Source organism: Equus quagga, chromosome 8 (assembly GCF_021613505.1).
Source record: "Equus quagga isolate Etosha38 chromosome 8, UCLA_HA_Equagga_1.0, whole genome shotgun sequence".
In the NCBI taxonomy this organism is placed as follows: Eukaryota; Metazoa; Chordata; class Mammalia; order Perissodactyla; family Equidae; genus Equus; species Equus quagga.
Genome location: NC_060274.1, coordinates 115,606,409 through 115,625,352, shown reverse-complemented (window position 1 = coordinate 115,625,352; position 18,944 = coordinate 115,606,409). Strand labels below are relative to the sequence as shown.

The 18,944-nt window shown below is 41.6% G+C and overlaps 1 protein-coding gene across 2 annotated transcripts in view; it reads left to right on the top strand.

Annotated features, from left to right (window-relative positions):
• DGKI (diacylglycerol kinase iota) overlaps nucleotides 1-17,039 on the top strand; it is a 424,575-nt gene extending 407,536 nt beyond the window's left edge. The window contains exons 30-33 of one of the 2 annotated variants that reach the window (XM_046669970.1): nucleotides 790-910; nucleotides 11,187-11,223; nucleotides 12,907-13,006; nucleotides 16,327-17,039. In XM_046669970.1, coding sequence (XP_046525926.1) covers nucleotides 790-910; nucleotides 11,187-11,223; nucleotides 12,907-13,006; nucleotides 16,327-16,443 — 375 coding nt within the window. In that variant the 3' untranslated portion in view covers nucleotides 16,444-17,039. Of the gene's footprint in view, nucleotides 1-789; nucleotides 911-11,186; nucleotides 11,224-12,906; nucleotides 13,007-16,326 lie in introns of those variants that run through there. The other variant, XM_046669971.1, reaches the window with a different exon arrangement.
• The last annotated feature ends 1,905 nt before the right edge of the window (nucleotides 17,040-18,944 follow it).

Genomic DNA, 18,944 nt, shown 5'->3' with positions numbered 1-18,944 from the left:
CTTTCTATAATGTTCAGAATTTCATGAACTTAAACAATATCCTCATTTAGACACCTTAATCTCAGGCTGCAAAAACCTATTCTCATATTTTGGTATTTTGGGTTTCTACTATGTCCTCTGAATCCTTTTGGTTCTCATCTTGCAGATCATCTCTGACCTTGTTGGGTATGTGTTGGATGATTAACAGAAAGCATGCAGGCTGGGCTGTGGGTCTGGATGGAGAAGGGAGTCGTATGTGTATGGGTGTGTATGCTGTATGCATGTGTGCAGTGATCTCATGCAGGAAAAGGGGAAGCAGCTTCTATATTTGGTAGCTAGGTTCATGAGAGATTGAACAAACACTAAAGGACAGGAAAGGAGCTTAACTCCCAGATACCAAGCTCTTCCTGCCAACGGCCTTAACTCTTCTCTCACTTGAAAATACTGAGCCAACATCAGGAAGCTTTATTCTCTTCTCCATCCTTTACTCCCTTGGGACAGAGACCAGTGCCCAGAAAAGAAAAAGAGAAGACAAAAAACAGAAAAGAAAGAAGTAACTCAGCATGTTTCAGGTTCCTTAGGCTGTTCAATACCCACATACCCTCTCTGGAGTTAGGTGAGACACTGGCCATCTATTTGGGTGATAACGCAATCCAGGATTGTTACTTCATCTCTTTGACTTTTTTTCTCTGTGTGCTCTGAGGCTAGAAACATTTGTGGTTTGGTATGTTACTCTTATTTTATCACAGGTTAGCTATTTTCCTTGTTCTTGACTCTACCTGAGCATCTTTTCATATGTCTCTTTTTCAGCTAATAGAAAGCTATAAAAATGGAGGCAGTCTGCTAATTCAGGGACCAGACCACTGTTCACTCCTTCACTACGCAGCTAAAACCGGCAATGGAGAGATCGTGAAGTACATCCTTGACCACGGTGAGTAGGCACAGTGAGCCAGGGATCACTTATCCATGAAATAGGTTGCATTTTCTAAGTTGACTTTCATCCAGGCTGTCTTCAGAATGGTGGAAATGCTCTCCAACTTTTAGCTGACTCTCCCTGTTTATTTGAGGCAGCTAGGATTGCAGACCACTGATGCTTATGAGTCACCTTAACCAAGCAATTGATAGAAATGATTTTCATGTCAAGGTCTTTGTAGGGTATTTTTTGGGCCAATTAATTAAAAAATAAAAGACAAAAAAAAATCCAGCCTGGCATAATGAGCTTCATTGTTTTGGGAAGAACTTTTATGTTTTGGGAAGTTAATTGATTTTGGGACCAGGTACCTAATCCATACTCGTAGCTGATCATTCTGAAGATTAATGAGCATATTTTTTTCCATCTTTCTAGTTTCTCGTTTTTTTGCTGTTTGAATGTCATTCATCTTTTTTAACTCAAGACACTTTATTCCCTTTGAGAATATTTGGTCCTCTCGTGTCCTCTGTCACAGGCCATGCTCACCCTCTAGGCAGCTTCTGAACTACATTTCTAATTTGACGTTAGATCCTTTGCTGGAAGTAGCATGTACTTTAGCATCTTCCTCTAATAGTCCTTGAGAGGCGTAAACACATGTGATGAATACCAAATCTTGACCGTTACTTTCAGCTTCTCATGCTTACTATAGTGTTGCTAGAATAAAAAAGAAGAGTAAAGGGAAAGACATCTGCCTGGCTTGGCTTTTTTTGAGGAAGGAGTGGAACAGTCTCTAGCTCTGCTGGATGTAGGTACACAGAGATCCTGGAAGATGTTCTGTGAGCCCCAGTAGTGAACCTGTGGCCTACTGGCTTTGCATCCAAATTCAGGCGATAAATACTGAGCATATTAGTAGGCATTCACATACCTTTTTGCTCTTCTTTTTCGTCAATTCAGCAAACATGTCTTATTCCATTCATTCATTCATTCATTCAATCATTCAACAAATATTTGTGGAGTGCCTAACAGGAACCACCTGTGATAGACCAACACACACACACACACACACACACACACACACACACACATACATGCATGCATGAAAATAAAATACAGTGACTGTTTTGAAGGCTAAAGAAAAAATATAATCTTATGTATAACTAAATTTACAATAGTTGTATATAGATGTCTAAGTCCTATTGTAAAGCCACAAGTAGTTAACATAGCTGCCATTTATCAAGCACGCGGTATATGCCAGATCTTATACTAACCTCATCTTATCATTTAATCTTTACAAGGACCTTGTGAGGTAGGTGTTAGACTGTCAGTCCTATTTGACTCACCTTGCTTTCTCTTTAATATCTTGTCACCATGAAGCGTTTGCTTGAACCTTTGGCCTGAATTATGGTGGAAAGAGTGGTTTAGGAAAAGAAAAGTGTGCTAAAGTAGGCTGATGCTCTTTAGAGGATTTCTTTCCCCTTTGTAGCCTGGGTTGGATAACCCCAAGCCTGGCTGCACTGGAAAGCCTAGGTAGGTAAGTTGTATTCTTGGTGCTGTGTCTGGGGTGTGCACCCTTCCATCTCCTACTCCCCTGACCATTCTACCCCCTGCGATTAAAGCATTCCTCTTTGGGCAAGACTTACAAAAACAATGGTGGCATAATTTCTGCTTGCTGCTTCCACCAAAAAAAAACTCAGTTGTTGAGAGGCAGAACCAAATGTGAGAACTCAACCCCACGGATGATGCATAAAGTTGTAAAGCTTCTATGGTTATTTTTCCCTTAATAGACAAGATCTCAGGATTTCTACTGCACAAAATTCAGGCGAGCTTTAGATATGTACTGTTACTTTATTTGCCTTTAGCTCAGGTTTAAAGTACTCCTGGTTGCTATCTTCTTCATCCTCAATCCTTTCTCTCTAGTTTGCCGTTTACCCAGTGAGACTGAATTCCTGCTTGCATGCCTTAGGCTGTTCGGTACCCACATACCTACTCTGGAGCCAAGTGAGGCACTGGCCATCTATTTAAGTGATGACATAATCCAGGAATCCTCTCTCCTTCTCTCTTTCTTTACCTTTCCTGAAGAACTGGTTTCCCCCTCCTAGTCCTAGGATCCTCTCTGTGTCAGTTATCAGTTGATGTCTCACTTGGGCTCACTCAGGAGGCTGCAGTGAGCTGCAATGTTGACTGAGTCTGTATTTATGGACTCTCTCACGTGTTTGGTACTCTCAGCTCAGACAGCTGGAATGGCCTGGATGCCTGAGCTTTTCTCTACACCTGGTCTTTCATCCCAGGCTTCTTCACAGCATGATGGTCCTAGAGTTCCAGGAAGGTGAGAATGGAAACTTCTAGACATTCTTGAGCCAGGCTGGAAGGTTCTGCATCATCTCTGTGGCATTATGTTAGCTAAAACAAGTCACAGGGCCAGCCCTGACCCAAGGGATGGGGAAGTAGACCCCACCGCTTCACAGAAGGAGCTGCAAATAATCTGTGGCTGTATTTAATCTACCACCCTCCCTTACTCATCATCTTCTTCAGCTGAAAATAATAACCCTACTTTCTCAACATCCTGCACTACTGACTCACCTGGAATCCCCTGGAGCTCTGCTTCCCTGTTTACCTTTGGTTCTGAATCCTAAGGTTGCTTAGCAACAACAATTCCTTAACTTTGCAAGTTCTTTAACAATAACAGTTTCCCCCCTTAGCATAAGTATGTCTCATGCAATATTTGAGATATGCTGTTACTAAAAAGAAAACCAAAACCCCTTATCTCAGTTGAGTCTCCCCAGGAGCATGAGTGATGAGGCGTAAGATGACATTACTCTGACAGTGCCGATTTTCACTTCCCCAAGACTTCTTTTTCCACTGCCTTAAATAATAGGGCCTCTAAAAGCCCCTGGAACCCAAGTTCACAGGGGTTGGCGTTTCTAACCCCAACTGTACACATACTTTGCCTGGCGTGAAATCCAGCTGGCACATGAGTCTCTTACTGCTTTGACCAAAGCCTGACATTCCAATACTAAGCTAGTTTCTCTTCGATCCCCAGTGTCTTTTGCAAAGAGCAAATCACACAGTACAGCACTCTCTGTGAAAACTGAAGGACACAAAGGAATTTGTTAATTTCTTGGGGAGAGGGTGCTTATTTTTCCAGTTTTTCAGGTTATATTTTGTAAATTCTTTGGCTTAATATTTATGCTAACAAGAAAAAACTTGAGATTTCTGTAATCACCTCCCTTTCACTCACAGGCAAACAGTTCCCATGGTCACAGGAGGCATCCTATACCCTCCGAGCCTTGCCGGGATCTCCGCTGTGGCCAGTAGATACGTGAGAGAAAGGCTGTGGAGGGAGCGAAGCACAAGCCATCTCTTCTGTTTGAAAATAAAATCTTATTATGCTCTACAGTCCAAAGATCACTGTATTTTTGATGGATGGCAATTTTTAACTTTTTACTACTATAGTCAAATAACGGAAACTAAATGGCAGTTGATTTTTATTGAAATTAGTATTTATCAATCTGATAGGCATTGCCAATTTCATTCTTAACATCGATCTCATTATTTCTACTTATTCAGGAATGTGGATGTAAAATCTTTTCACGTAAGCACACTGATTCACTAGAATCCTTAAGAGTGAAGCACTTCACTCAGCCATTTTGATTGTTGTTTGTTTGTCTTAATATCTTTGGTTGCTGATACCATTTATATTAACCTGTGCATTTGGGGATTGAAAACTATCTTCACAGAACCATTCATCTCTTTTAAATCATAGAAACCCCTTTAAATTATAGTCTTCTTGAAGTCAGGGACAAGTATATGAAAAATGTGACCCTTTCTCTACTCTCTAATCTCCTGAATGTGACCTCTGCTCAGTGAAGTAGTCTCTCCTAATTTAATAATGATGATGGCTCTGGCGTTTCCCTGGTCTGACAAGGAAAATAGCCTCCCCCAAGAGGCCTCCGTGAGGCTGAGATTTGAGGATGCATACCAGACTGTGGCTCTGTGTTTATTAATTTAGCGCCAGATTTGCAGGAGATAGGTCTCATCAGTTTGGAAATGAAATAAATAAGTGAAAAAAAATAAAGAAAAATTTATACTCTGCCAAAGATTGAGAGGGACAGCCTTCCCAATCTGGAATGCTGCAGATCTCTTTGTAATTTTTAATTTTTTTTAATTTGTCTTTCCTGTGGCTTCATGTTATATAAATGCTAGAAACTGTTCCTAGACCTGATTGTAAAGATGCTTTTAAGGACAAGGATTCTGAGAAATCAGCATGCCCCTTCCAAGGTGGTTGACTGAAATGGTATGTGGCTTGTGTCCTTACTCAAGGATCACCACCCCCCAGTCACACCCCCTTACCCTCTTCTTCACTGGTTATTTATGGTGAGCAGTGGGGTGGGCAATCAGGAGGACACCTCCTGAACAGGAGTCGTGAGACATTAGTTATTCTCCCAGACACCACATTCAGCAATGTATTTCTCTTCTAAGGGCTCTTTTAGAACCAGGCTAGGGGGCTGGGGGCATGAGATGTGTGGTATGTTCTGAAAAGCCACAGGAGGCTTGAAGTTTTTTCATCCTGCATCTTCTTTGGGACTTTTTCTCTCAACTACGCAACATGCTGTTTTCCTTTATGAAAAACGGGAGTTTGGGTATTTGGAGGTTTGAAAAGAGAATGGAGGAGGAAGACAGCTAACAATTCCGTGGGGACAGGGTGGAGAGGGGAGGACGCGGAGGGATTCCAGCCGAGATCCCCCCAGTGGTTCCTGCTTTTCAGCTCCTTTCAACCATGTTTTTCACCCACTCCCTCCTCCCTCATTTACCCCTCCCAGAGACTTTTGTGTTGTTTTGGTCTTTTACCACCCTGCACATTTTGCTCTTTTGTTTTTATTCTCTCCACTCCTACCCCTTTGCCCCCTACCGTGTTTCCTGATAGAAATCTCACTCATGCATTTCCTTTTTGATTTCAATGGCTTATTTTGTCTTCCCTCTTTTTCTGCTTTCAGTCTTTCTTTTCTTTTTTTTTTTACCCCCCTCACCCCCTTTCTGCCTCTGGTCCCCGAGAGAAACGACCACCATCCCGCTGGGACAGGATGACGGTGCTGTGCGAGTTCCCAGTGCCAGCTCTCCCCACATCTGTGCAGCTTTTGTCCTGGAGCAGAGGAGGATTTGGAATGGTCTGTTGGCAGCGTCAGGGAGACTAATGGGAAATGAGGTCTGGAGAGAGAGAGGCCACGGGGAGGTGGAAGGAACGGCAAAGGGGATTTGGATGCCTTGGTGTGGGAAGCAAATTAAAGGAGACATGTGACAAAAGACACATCATATATAATACAAGTACAATATTGATGATAAAATTGCACCAGCAAGAACTGGGGTATCCAATGGAAGAGCCTCGGGAGCAAGCACTGGGCAGCAGACCTGCCATTTGGAAGTCTTGACTACTGACTACGTGTTCGCTTTCTCAGGTCGAGAGATTTGTGAAGCTTTTGCTTCCTTTCTTTTGTATTCCCTGGCCTTCACGCAAATACTGGTGTGTACATCCCCTTATTTTTCAGACCATTTGCCATATAGTACAGTCTCTTGAAACCATGTTCCTTTTATGGATCTTTCTCAGAAAAAATATGGTATTGGCTGGGATCCACCTTGACTTTAAAATCTTAAATTCATTAAAGGAATTTAATTCTGTCCTACGTGCTTTTGAGAAAAAGTTATAGTAATAATCACTGCTAACCTTTATTGTTCTAAATGCTTTATGTGTATTAACACGTCTCACTCTTACAACAACCCTACATAGTACATTCTCTGATCTCTATTTGACAGGTGGTAAAAACTGAAGCAGAGTGAAGTTAGGTTACTTCTCAAAACTCGTGCACAACATAAGATATGGGCTCTGCCCTCCATATTCCTAAAACCCAGCAAGGGAAATGAAACACGGCTAAACAACCATAAAGCAGGGTGGTTCAACGTGAGTATTGTATGCAGGGTTCCAGTGACGACTGGTGCAGGGCTGTGGAAGGGCAGTGATCAGCTTCCTCTGAAAGTTTCGTGGAGACATTTGCACCTGTCCCTTGAGTAGGATTTAACAGTTGTTTTCTGGTGCAGGTCAGCTGCAGGGTGGAGTGTGGACATTGTTGTAACCCCTGTGTGGGACAGAGAGCCAAGACTTCCTTTTACGTTCAGGGAACGATTGTGAGGTCACTGCTGACAATTTAATGGTATTCCTTAGGGGAGATGGCATAGTACCTCCAATCAGAACATATATATATGTTAAATGTAAAATAAGCCCCAAACCCAGATGTTCACCATGGATATATATCAAAAGAATTCCATCATCTTTATTTTTTTTTTAAAGATTTTGTTTTTCCTTTTTCTCCCCAAAGCCCCCCCCAGCACATAGTTGTGTACTTTTAGTTGTGTGCCCTTCCAGTTGTGGCACATGGGATGCCACCTCAGCATGACCTGATGAGCGGTGCCATGACCGTGCCCAGGATCTGAACCAGCAAAACCCTGGGCCGCTGAGGTGGAGCGCACAAACCCAACCACTCGGCCATGGGGCCAGCCCCCCGTCATCTTTATTTTTTCTCTCTTTCTCCTGTTCTTGCCCTTATTAGTGAGACTCAAACTAACTTTCCCAAAATCATAAATGCTATTCTTTAGACTTTTTTCCTTCAAGAGAATTTTTGTGGTCTTTGTTAATTATTTTTGTTTCTCTGGCCAACTCCCTTCTCTCCCCCAATAAACAATCTTACACAGATGCTACTAATCCTCACAGGGTACTGTTAAACAGTATGATGCACTATTAAAAAGAGCTCCCAATGGGTCACTGAAAGTACAAATAGGGGGGGAAACTACAGACTTGTCTTAGGCTGCATTCGGCACACACTCCTCTTCTTGTTTCCTCCTCTGTAGCCCACTTCTTGCTAGCACTATGCAAACATGCTTATTTTAAGGCAGGTTAAAAAAATTATTAGAACATGTTCCTGTACTATTAAAAATAGCTCCCTACTGCTATCCATGAGCGGCTAGCTGCCACCCTTCCCTCTTCGTTGGCTCTTGGCCTGCCAGTGTTCAAAATGTTCTGCTATTTTGTGATGATGTGAGTTGATGGGAAGATAAGGAAAGTTTGGGTTAAGCCCATCATTCCAGAGCTATTCCTGAAAGCTTTAACTGGAGTTTCTGTAGATATTAATTAAGAGCAAAAGTGTCTGGTTTTAGTCTCAGCATCTCTCTCTCTCACCTCTGTCAGCTGCAGAGGGTTAAAGGAAGAGAAAGAGGAAATGATAGTGACTATAGACATGCCTGCCTCATGAATTGGATAATCAGCCCTGGAATTGTTCTGGGTTGGCTGCATTTATAGTGATTCTGGTCAGAAATTTGAGGAGCAACGCCCTTTCTCTTCCTTGTCTCCACTTCAGAGTGTCAAACAATTGGCATTTTAGCACCGATTGAACTGCTTCAGTGTCCCCTCACTTGCATGGAAGTTTGGACCCCTGAGTCCATGGACCCGCCATGGGTGCAGCTCCTAATAACAGTGCTCAATAAAGAAGAAGAGGAGACAAAGCATCTCTTGCCTAAATATTTGTGCAATTAGCAATAATGATGGCTACAGACTACTAGTGAGGCTGGGCTGCTCACGTTCATGGGATTCCTTTCAAAATGAATGGCTCAAAAGATTCACTGAAGGTGACAGTATCTTTTTAAGAGGACTGCTGGGCACTGTGAGCCTTCTTGCTCCTGACCTGTGGAGAAGGCCCTGTCAGCAATTGAATAGGCCTGGAGTACTTGGTTCTTGGGACATATAATTTGAGTCAACAAGTGGCTTCAAATGTAAGTGGGAGTGAAGTGGTCCTTTTACATCTGCTTCCTTCGCTGATGTTCCAACATCTTGACTTCGTGTACCCTGCTGTATTATGCAGAGAGTAAAACACTTAATAATATCTAAAACTTTAGACATTGCGTGTAGTATGCCAGCCACTGTTTTAAGCACGTAACTTCTATTAACTTATGAAACCGCACAAAAATCCTGTGTGATAAATATTATCAATCTTACTTTACATATGCAATAATCAAGGGACTGAGAGATTAAATGAACTTGCCCAAGATCTAGTCAATGGCAGTTCAAGCTGGAATTTTGAGCAGAGGAGGTACAGCTCCAGAACCCTCACTCTGCAGGATCGCACTAGACTGCTTTGCACTTCTTTGGGGGTGTGTTGGGGGGGGGGGATTATCATTCATATTTCCTTAGAACCACAGAACTGAGGAACAAAAATAAGTGAGTTAAATCTTTGTTGAATCCTTAATATAAGGTAGATGCGAGAGGGATATGAAAAATAAAAGTATTCTTATGCTCAAGGGATTTACAATAATTTGTTTAAGGAGACAAGGCTTACAAATGAAAAGAAAATACATGGTACAAGGGGAGAACCCAGTCAGAGTTATGGGAGTTCCGAGAAGGGATAGAGTCCTTCTGTCAAAGGTGTTCTTTTCAGAGGACATCGTCACAGACTGAGCTTTAAAGAATGTGAAAGATTTGAGAATGTGGCTAGAAAGGGGAAGGCTGTTCTGGATAGGGAGAGTGGGAAGAACGAGCTTTTAGAGCTGAGAGAGCCTGAGAAATATTTGGGTGATGGTGCAGTTACCAGTTTAGCTTGTGTGAAAAAAATGGAACCTTGGAAACAAATTGAGGGAGGGTGGCTCCAAGTGAAAGACTGTGAACTTCAATGTTTAAATACTCAGGGCTAAGTAAGAAATGTGATGAAGTGGAAACCTGGAAATCCAAATGACGTAAGACCTTTTGATTTTTCCACATGTTAATTATGTTCCAGGCAGAGACCTCCTAGGAGGCCTATTTGTCAAATAGGACAAACAGGAGAGACAAATAGGACAGACACTGCAAAGGAAGATTAACCTGCCTTGATGACTAGATGTGAAAGAGAGCAGGCAAAGATGATGATTTAGCTCTTGGGTGACTGGGAGGATTGTGAAGGTCCCATAACATCTCAGTCATCTTCTCGGCCAGTGATGTTCATGATTGGAAAGTCCTAACCTCTTCTGCCATTTTTTCTTCTTATGTAATAAGTAATCACATAAGTAAATTTTCAATGATAATGATATCCAACAATGTAGAGAGAAAATCAATAGGATCATATTTCTAAGACTAGAATGTTCAATACCTAAAACTGTGTTTGGCACTTCCAAGTACATCCATTCATTCAACCAGACATTTAAGCATCTGCTTGGCACCAGGCTCTATGCCAGGCACAAAGGAAGGACACAGTGGCAGACAAGGCATGGGCCACAACTTCAGGGAGTTTTCCAGAGTCTCACTGTGCAGAGTAACACATCAGAAGGTGATATTAATATGGTTTAAATGTCAGGATCAGTAAGGTGATCATATACCCCACTTGTCTGGAATAGTCTCAATTTGGATGATTAAATTATATTACCCTCCCAATTATAGGACATAGGGTTAGTACAGAAGTGAGGGAGTACATAGGCAGGACATTTAATGCAATATTAGGAGTGCGGTCATCGGGGGCTTTATGGAAGAAATGTGTCTTATCTGATACGTGCAGGCTAAATAGGGGAAGGAGTTGCAGGGAGAGTTGGGAGAAAAGCAGTGGGGCAGAAGGTAGAAAGGTGGACATGCCAAGCAGTTTTTGCAGATTGAATGAATGAATTAGTGAACAAATAAAACACTGTGAATGCACAAACTCACAGAACAACTTTTCACTTCCTAATGAAGCCTTTATAATCATTTGACGTTTATGCATAACATTTCTTCCAGGTCTTGGAAGGGAAACTTTATGAAAAATAGAATTTTACCCTATTTCTAAAATAAGGGTATTGGACTGGATGATATCTCTGATCTCTTGTAGCGTTAACATTAGACTGCATAAGACCCCATCCCCACCAACCTGCCACTGGAGAGTGAGAAACGATCCTTAAGCCCACCTGATTGTCCCTTTCTCCCAAGGTAGCCACTTAATTATTTCTCACTGATTCTGCTCCAATTGATTTCATTTCTTCAGCTTGATTGAAAGCTTCTTGAAGGCAGAGCCCTATCATTCTTTTGTAGCTCCCATTCTGCACATATTGGGTGGTGATCGGGAGATTGGTGACAGGGAGGCAGAAGAAGCCTTTCTTTTTTGGCGGCGAGGGGGGAAGTGGTCTTATTATCACTATCACCAAATGACTCCTGTTTATTCAGTTTTCCAAAGCATTTTAATTCTGTGACTATAGACTTTTTTGTTAGTGGTTAGTTTTTTAACTTAATTTTGATGGGCGTCTTGCTTTCCTCCTTATTTAGGACCTTCCGAGTTATTGGATATGGCAGACAGTGAAACGTGAGTGTTGCCTTTCCTTAACAGTCTAGATTATTTTCTTCAGAACGTATCTAGGAAAAGAATGTTGTCTATGGGGCATACAATGGGTAATTTTAATTCCAGTGATAAAAAGTCCACTTTCAATTGTATTTATAACTGTGCAGAACTAATCTTCTGAATGAAAAGTTACACAATAAAAATCAATGATGTGTCATAAATGATTGCATGCACAGTCATTGCTAGTCATTATTTAGAACTTCCTACTTGCAAGGCCCTTCTGCACTGGTGCATGAGAGGTCTAAATAAATATATTTACCTTTTCATTTACTCTTTCTCACCTGGGATTTGTGAAAAAATTAAGCCCTAATGCCCTAAGGTATCCTTTGGTGTAATGAAGCCTCTTTGCCGAGTCTTGAATGGACTGAGTTATATACAACAATTGGAAAACTGAGAACATGGTAACTCCAACCATTTTCATGTTCTGTGATTCCGATGAAGAACACTCTTTGAGAAAGTCGTCAGCTCTGGGATGGTCCCCAGACTGACAATGCTTGTTTTCAACTTTCTTATTCCTAGGGCAGCAAAATAGCTACTACTCCCCCAATAAGAACAAAGAAAAGCTAAACATCTAACCCTGAAAGCCATATAGAGCCACTAGAGCACTTCAAAGAAATTTGAAAAAGGATAAAGATGGGCAGGGTGGACTGGGGTGGCTAAGCAGGTATGGAGGAGGAAAAGTAGGAATGAATAGAATGGAGGACCAGTGGGAAGAAGGCGTCTAGCTATGAATTACTAGACGTGGAAGAAACTGTCCATTGCTACAGAGAGCTTGTCTTCATACTGCGTATCCTATTGGCAAGGTTGTCCTTTACCCCAGTTTGCCTTCTCTAAGGACTTTATTTGATTTCCCATGAAACAGTTTGGCATTAAGCATCTTTTCAATTTTTGACTCAGAATGGGAATATCCTCCTCCCTATGCTGCCTGTTAGAGGGGGGAAAATAGCCACATTTTCTTCTGTGCTTCCCCGACTGAGTGGCTGGCTTCACGCCTGCTGCCTACAGGGGAGAGCTCTGTTTCCTGAACTCTCCAGATAACCTCTGTGGCTGCCCCTCCCCTTCCACCTGCCACTCATGTGGAATCAGCAGGTAGGGCAGAGTGGGTGTTGGCTTGGGCCTTTGAAGTTGAGTTCCCACAACACATTCCTCTGAGGGTCAGATGGTTGTCTACCAATCACTGTGTGATGTGTCTGAAGGGTCTGGTTCTCCATTGCTGCTCCCTGTGTACTTCATCTAGTGTCCCTCATGCTCTGCCCAGATGTATCCACAGAGAGAATTGCTTCACATGTTCAGACACATCTACGCACATCAGTCTATTTAGTAGTGTCATTAGATATTATCTAAATCAAACATTAATAGTTTAAAACAGGAGCAGTCAGCCTAGTTAACCAACAGTGTTTGAAAAAGAGGCTGGAGTTAGATTTTATGGTTAGTTGATGACTAACTCAAGGCATTTTTAGATACCCCCTTGCCCACCTCCTCAGAATGTGCCCTGCAGCCTTGGTCTCAGCACAGATAGGGAAAGAGGCCAAGGAGCACAGGACATCAGCAGCAGGGGTGGGATGCCACCCTCGGCCCCCTCCCTGCCACCCCCACTCCCACCCCCATCCCCTTTATGGGTGGTTTCCCATTTCATCTTTGATTTAGGGGTGAGACTGCACTGCACAAGGCTGCCTGCCAGCGGAACCGGGCTGTGTGCCAGCTTCTCGTGGACGCAGGAGCATCTCTGAGAAAGACGGACTCCAAGGTAACTTGATGAGCAAGTGCAAACATCTTCCCGCTGGGCAGGATCGCCGGCACCATTGCCTTCACTTGTGCCCACAGCAAAGGCATCCTTTCTGTGCTTATGGAAGTGCCTGGGGCTTTGGAAAAAGGAGGAAAAAATAAAGTGCTTCATTTAGAGAAACTGCAGTTTAAATGTATAAGCACAAAGGGTGGGTGTGTGCTTGCCTATGGGGCTTTCTAAACTTCTGGACGTGCTGGGACTTCGGGGTTCTCCTCCTGCCGAATGCCAGCAGTGAAATTGTGGGGAGGTGGGGTTCAAAGCCCTAGGAGAAGGGGTCAGGACAGTGTTCAAAAGACATTGGCCTGGCTACAGAGAAGACCCTTTAGGATTTCTCCTTCAGCTACTTAATCCGGGATAGTTTAAAAATCTATGATTTATTTGACCCCATATATGAGTGATTACCAGTCACTCCCAGGATGGGAAATCAGGCAACACCATGAGTTGTTCCAATTTACAGAGGACAGCCAAGGAAAGGAGTGAAAGCTGGAGTAAAGGAGTTGTTGTAACTTAGCAACTTTGACCTAGGACTACAGCCCTTGGGGGAGAGAGAGAAGTTAATACAGATCAACCCCACAGAGGAGCCTGATCAACTCTGAGAGTTTTAGAGTACCTAGGTAGACTCCAGGAAAGGACAAGCCACTTAACTGGAGAGGGTTGCAGAGAAGAATTCTAATATATAGATGCGGACTTCGTTAAGCAGGTACCGAGTAACCTAAGTTTTGGGCCAATGAATGTAGGCAAGAAAAAGACAGATGACTTGGAAGCCTAATATGACTTAAACCCCATTAGACTTATTTCAGTGATGAGCATCTTATACGCAATTTTCACCCTGAAGTTTTCTCAGACTGCAGTGCCCATCGTGAAATAACTTTTTCTCTTATGTGGACCTTTTTCTCCTTTCTGAGCCAGTTATATTGCATTGCATGAATCCGCATCTCCTTTGCAACCCACCAGATCCTTGCTCTGTGACTGAAGTCCTGGCTGCCTCAATTCCTCCTTGGGCTATCAAACACATTAAACTGTGTCCTGGTTTCCAGCTGGTCTGTTACCTGTCTGGTTAGCTAATTGGGTATATGATTTCAAACGGCAGATGATTGCTCAGTGTGATATTCTTCCCAGGTGATATTTACACGCAAATGCTTTGATATGTAATCTGATTGAGAAACACAAACCATAGACACAGGATCAGTGGAGGCTTTGATTTAAGGAAGAGTCTCGGCCTTGCTGGGGCCACTCAGACTACAGCTTATTTCTACACAAAAGCTGGTCTTACACTCAATTCAGATAATACAGTAAAAGGAAAGGGAAGAGCAACATGAAATAGAGGGACAAACAAAAGACTAGACATGTGACCTGGCCCTTGAGCACACTGCTCTTTTTTTATCTATCTGAGTTTCTGAATCAGATGAATGGGCTTGATGTTCCTTGAGATTTCTTCCTATTTTGTGTTATGTGTATACTTTTTATAAAAATGCAAACAAATAACTTTATTATTTTATGATTATAAATATAGTGTATTCTCACATAGAAAACTCTAGCAATGCAAAAAATACAAAAGTAAAAATTGCTAGAAATCCCACTATCTGGACCTATATGTTATTAAAATTTTAATGCTTTCTCTTCACGTGAATGTCTGTTTTTCTCATTTTTTTTAAGTAGATAAAGTCATACTATATGTGCTATTGTATCACTTTTTACCCAAAATTATGTTTTAGAGATCTTACCAGTTGAAGTAGTAATATACTTATGCTTCCTCCTTTTCAGGAATCCTTTAATTTTTCCATTCTGTAATTTGATGCTAGGTGAAAGCAGAATATGACAATTATGACTGGATCTTCTCTTGGAATTTTTTGGAGAGATGCAATATCTTAAGAATTTCTCTTGATAGAACAATTCCTTAAAAAACGACTCAAAGGCCCACCCCAGTCCATCTCTCTGAATATTTGGAAGCTAGGAATTCCAACCTCGTTAATATTGATGTAAAGATGAGATAGTCTACTAATACTGTAAACAAGTTGAATAAAATTATTATAGGAACTTTAACGTAGTGGTTAAATGTTGAATCCCAACCAAGTGAGTAAAATTTTAGAAAGCGTCCAGAGCCATTGTTACTTCCCTTTAATCCTTTACCCCACATACCCTTTTAGGCTACCAGGAGTCAGCTTAATTGAAGTCAACGCTGTCCATTGCAAGAGCTGAGATGGAGAATGAGCAGTCTTTGATAATTTTTGTAAAACTCTTATGCATTTATACATGGAGCTATTTCTTTGGTATGATGATACTGCTTCTACCCTTTCCTTAGAACTTAATATCACTTTTTAAATGGATAAAACAGTATCATTGAACAAAAACTGGAAGTTTCAGGAGTGTTAAATAATATCTGTAAACATTCAAGAGAATAGACACCCTTCCTCCTTTTATTGCTGACTTCTATTCATCGACCTCGTTTCAAAAATATCACGCATGTGTGTGTATGCAAGTATACATGTAGCATTATAGTAGGCTGCAAGAAATTTTATGATCATTTAAAATGATGTAGAAGAACATTTAGTGACATTAAAAAGTTTGATATATTATTCAGTGAAAAATCATGTTATATTACAGTATATTAGCAAAGTATGGTTTTATTTTTATAAAAATAATTATTTATATAGCTATAAGAAAAGGTGAAATAATTACTCGATGGAAGGTTTACAACGGTTATCTTAGTGTAGTGGAATTACTGGTAATACTACGTTACTTTTTGGAGAGATGAGAGTGCTAAATTGAGGAGAACTTAACTGAAGTCTTTGAAACCAACAAAGAAACCCTTTAAGGTCGTTTATGAGCACTCCTTCCTCTCAGGTTCTGCTTGTCGCTTCCCAGAGTTCAGTATAACAGAAAGAGTCCGAACTAGAAATCAGAATGCCTGCTTCCCTATTTATCTATTCAGTGATTTCTATCCGCCTTCTTCCACAAAGGATCAGAGTGCCAAAACTCACTATGCCACAGTTTCCTGTTGGGCACTCAGTTACTCTGTGAACCTTCGTTTCCTTAGATATAAGCCTCACCTGTCAAAAGTGATCATCTCTTTCTCTTGAAGTTACCTGCCTCACATGTTTGATGTGATGCTCTTATAAGATGATAGATTTCAAAGTGTCTTGTGAACTCTAAAACAGTAAACATGGAAAGATCCTTATTAGTGAGTAGTCTTTGAGCAGCTCTGTTTTGTAATTTTGTGGGGGTTTTTTTGGTCTCATCCCAAGTGTTTGTGTCTCTTTCTTTTTCATTGTTACCTATAGGGCAAGACACCTCAAGACAGAGCACAGCAGGCTGGAGACCCAGATTTGGCTGCTTACTTAGAAAGCCGCCTGAACTATAAGATCATTGGCCATGAGGACCTGGAAACTGCTGTTTGACCCTGATAGACGGGCGATGAGAACCTGTGCGAGCATATCACCTGTGCCCTCCCAGCGATCGGGCAGCTCCCCTGGAAGAAGCCGATGGAAACCATAAGTCTGTCTCCTGCAAGAATCTATCTGAGACCATGCCACCAATTTTAAGGGCTCCCAAGATGTACAAGAGAACAGATAGCCCACTGACGATGAGGCAGAATATCTGGATGTGTGGAATACGAGTTCCACGAAATTTGGTCCTTATTGCTTCCAGCAAGTAGCATGAACTTCTGTGTTCACCTGTATAATTTATTTTAAAGATTCAAAGGATGTTTGTATAAATGGCACTGCTCCCTCCTCCCTCTCTGCATTCATCTTTCCCCTGTACTGCACAATTCCACTGTGATAACCCATCAATTGAAAAAATATGATATGATCTGTTCTCTTTACATGCAGTCTTTGAAGACCACAAGACTATCTGAAGGTCTTTTAAAACCCTCTGGATGTCCTGCAGAAATATAACTGTAAAACCGCTTCCATTTCCAAGACTAAATATACCATGACTACTTAGTGACTTTTTGCATGCCTCCTCCCCTCCCCTATCCCTTTTCATTATATAGGAGCTGGGAAGTGCCACATGGATAATGTCAACTTGTGTGCTATATCTCTGAGGTATGGTGAGGTGGCATGGGAGTTGTCTGTGTGCAGAGGTACCTCAGAGAGGTAACCCAGGGGCAGCCCAGGTCACAGGGCTGTTGCCAGTAGCCATGAAGGACTGGGTCAGCTTGGGCTGTTTGTACAGCTCCGTACTGCCTATGTGTAGCCATCTTTGCCTTTTGCTGCAATAGAGATGAGCAATGGATTAAACAAAGGCCCGTAGCTAGTTTGCAGAACCACTCAATTTTAAGTGCTGTTTAAATTACCGAGCAGAAAACCATGTGTGGGAACTGTGGTTACAGGAAATGGAGCACTAGGACAGCATTTACTTCTAGACTTTTTTGAGTGATAATAGAAAGCAGGCTGATCGACTTGAAATAAAACAGCAAAAGCAAAAGTAGCAACATATGTCAAAATAACTCACTTAAGCAAGGAAGCAGTCACTGGAATGTTGCACAGAGGCTAATAGGTATATACTCTTGGGTACAGTGGTGAGAGGGGGCCCATTTGAGATTTTCCTTCTAAGGTTTTGGTTTTCATTACCCCAAGTAAGCTGGTCCCAAGGACAGAGGCTTGTTTTATGAATTTCACTACCAGATTTCTGGGATGCTGGATCTTTTTGATGGATGCCTCACCTATTACTTGTCAGGTTCCAAGGTCATACCTGATAGCACTATACCCCCACTTTTCATGTATGGGGTAGTCTAATATATTCTTTTCTCTATTTTCCCCTACCAAAAAGTTCTTAGTGCAGACCACTGTGGGAGCCTAGCTAGAAATATCTCTCTGGCAGTGGAATTGCAACTTCTAATCCTGCCACAGATCAGTTGGTATTTACGGGTACCTCTATTAGGGACTCTTTGATAACTAAAATATCAGGAGAAAAAGTCTTCTAACTTTCGGTGAAAATATCTACTTGACTTGAGTATAGTTCAGAAATGAAAGTGGGTGATCAAGGGTTTTGCTTCATACTAAAACTGATGTCTTCTGAACTTTCTTACATTTTGCTCTTAGACACAAACAAAGTGTTTCCCTAGTGTTTCTGCATGTGAACATAAATGATCATTTCTCCACATTTAATTTAAAGGTCCAGTGATGTTGCGTTGCTTTTCTGAATCACATTTGGCCTCATATCATTTTGAAAGTACAGGTAGTGATATACTATATTCAGTAGGAATAGCCTCTCAGTGGATGGGGACTAAGTCTCTCCTTAGTCGTTCCAAAACCAAATTGTTGGCATTATTTCCAGCTGTGGGAGAATGGGTTGGTTGTGAGTAATCTATTTCCATATATCAGTCTTAGAAATGGAACTATCTTTTGGGTTTTATGGTGAGGGAAGGAGGGAGTACAGTAGATTGTTTCCAGAAGCTGGAAAAAATATGCTCCAGGAGAATTTAATCACTGGGCTTCTATTGGGAGTTTTTCAGTTGGTGGAACTGTCAAGGAGATGCTGTGATGACAGAAATATAATCCTTAAAACAGACTGGAATCTGGCTTTGAATGGTGCCTTCCATTCCCCAGATAGAGCCAAACATTTGACCACGCAGTCAGTTACCCAGCTGCCATTGGTGTGATGGAGGAGTCTATTTTCACCAACTACTGTCTCATATTTCTCTGTGATGCTCAAAGCAGCCCAGAGAAAATTTAGGGTACAGGTGGCTCTGAGCCAATTCAAATAGCTCCAGTTGAAGTCACAAGTAAATTCCTGGTATGAAAATAGATGAGGTACTGACTACTGTAGGGGTCCTGGTACATTTGGAAATCATTCCAAACTGAAAAAAAAACAAAAAACAAAAAATATTAAAGTCCTACGTTATTGATGGGGAGTGATATATGACCAAGGCAAATATCTCTTTGAAAAAGCAAAT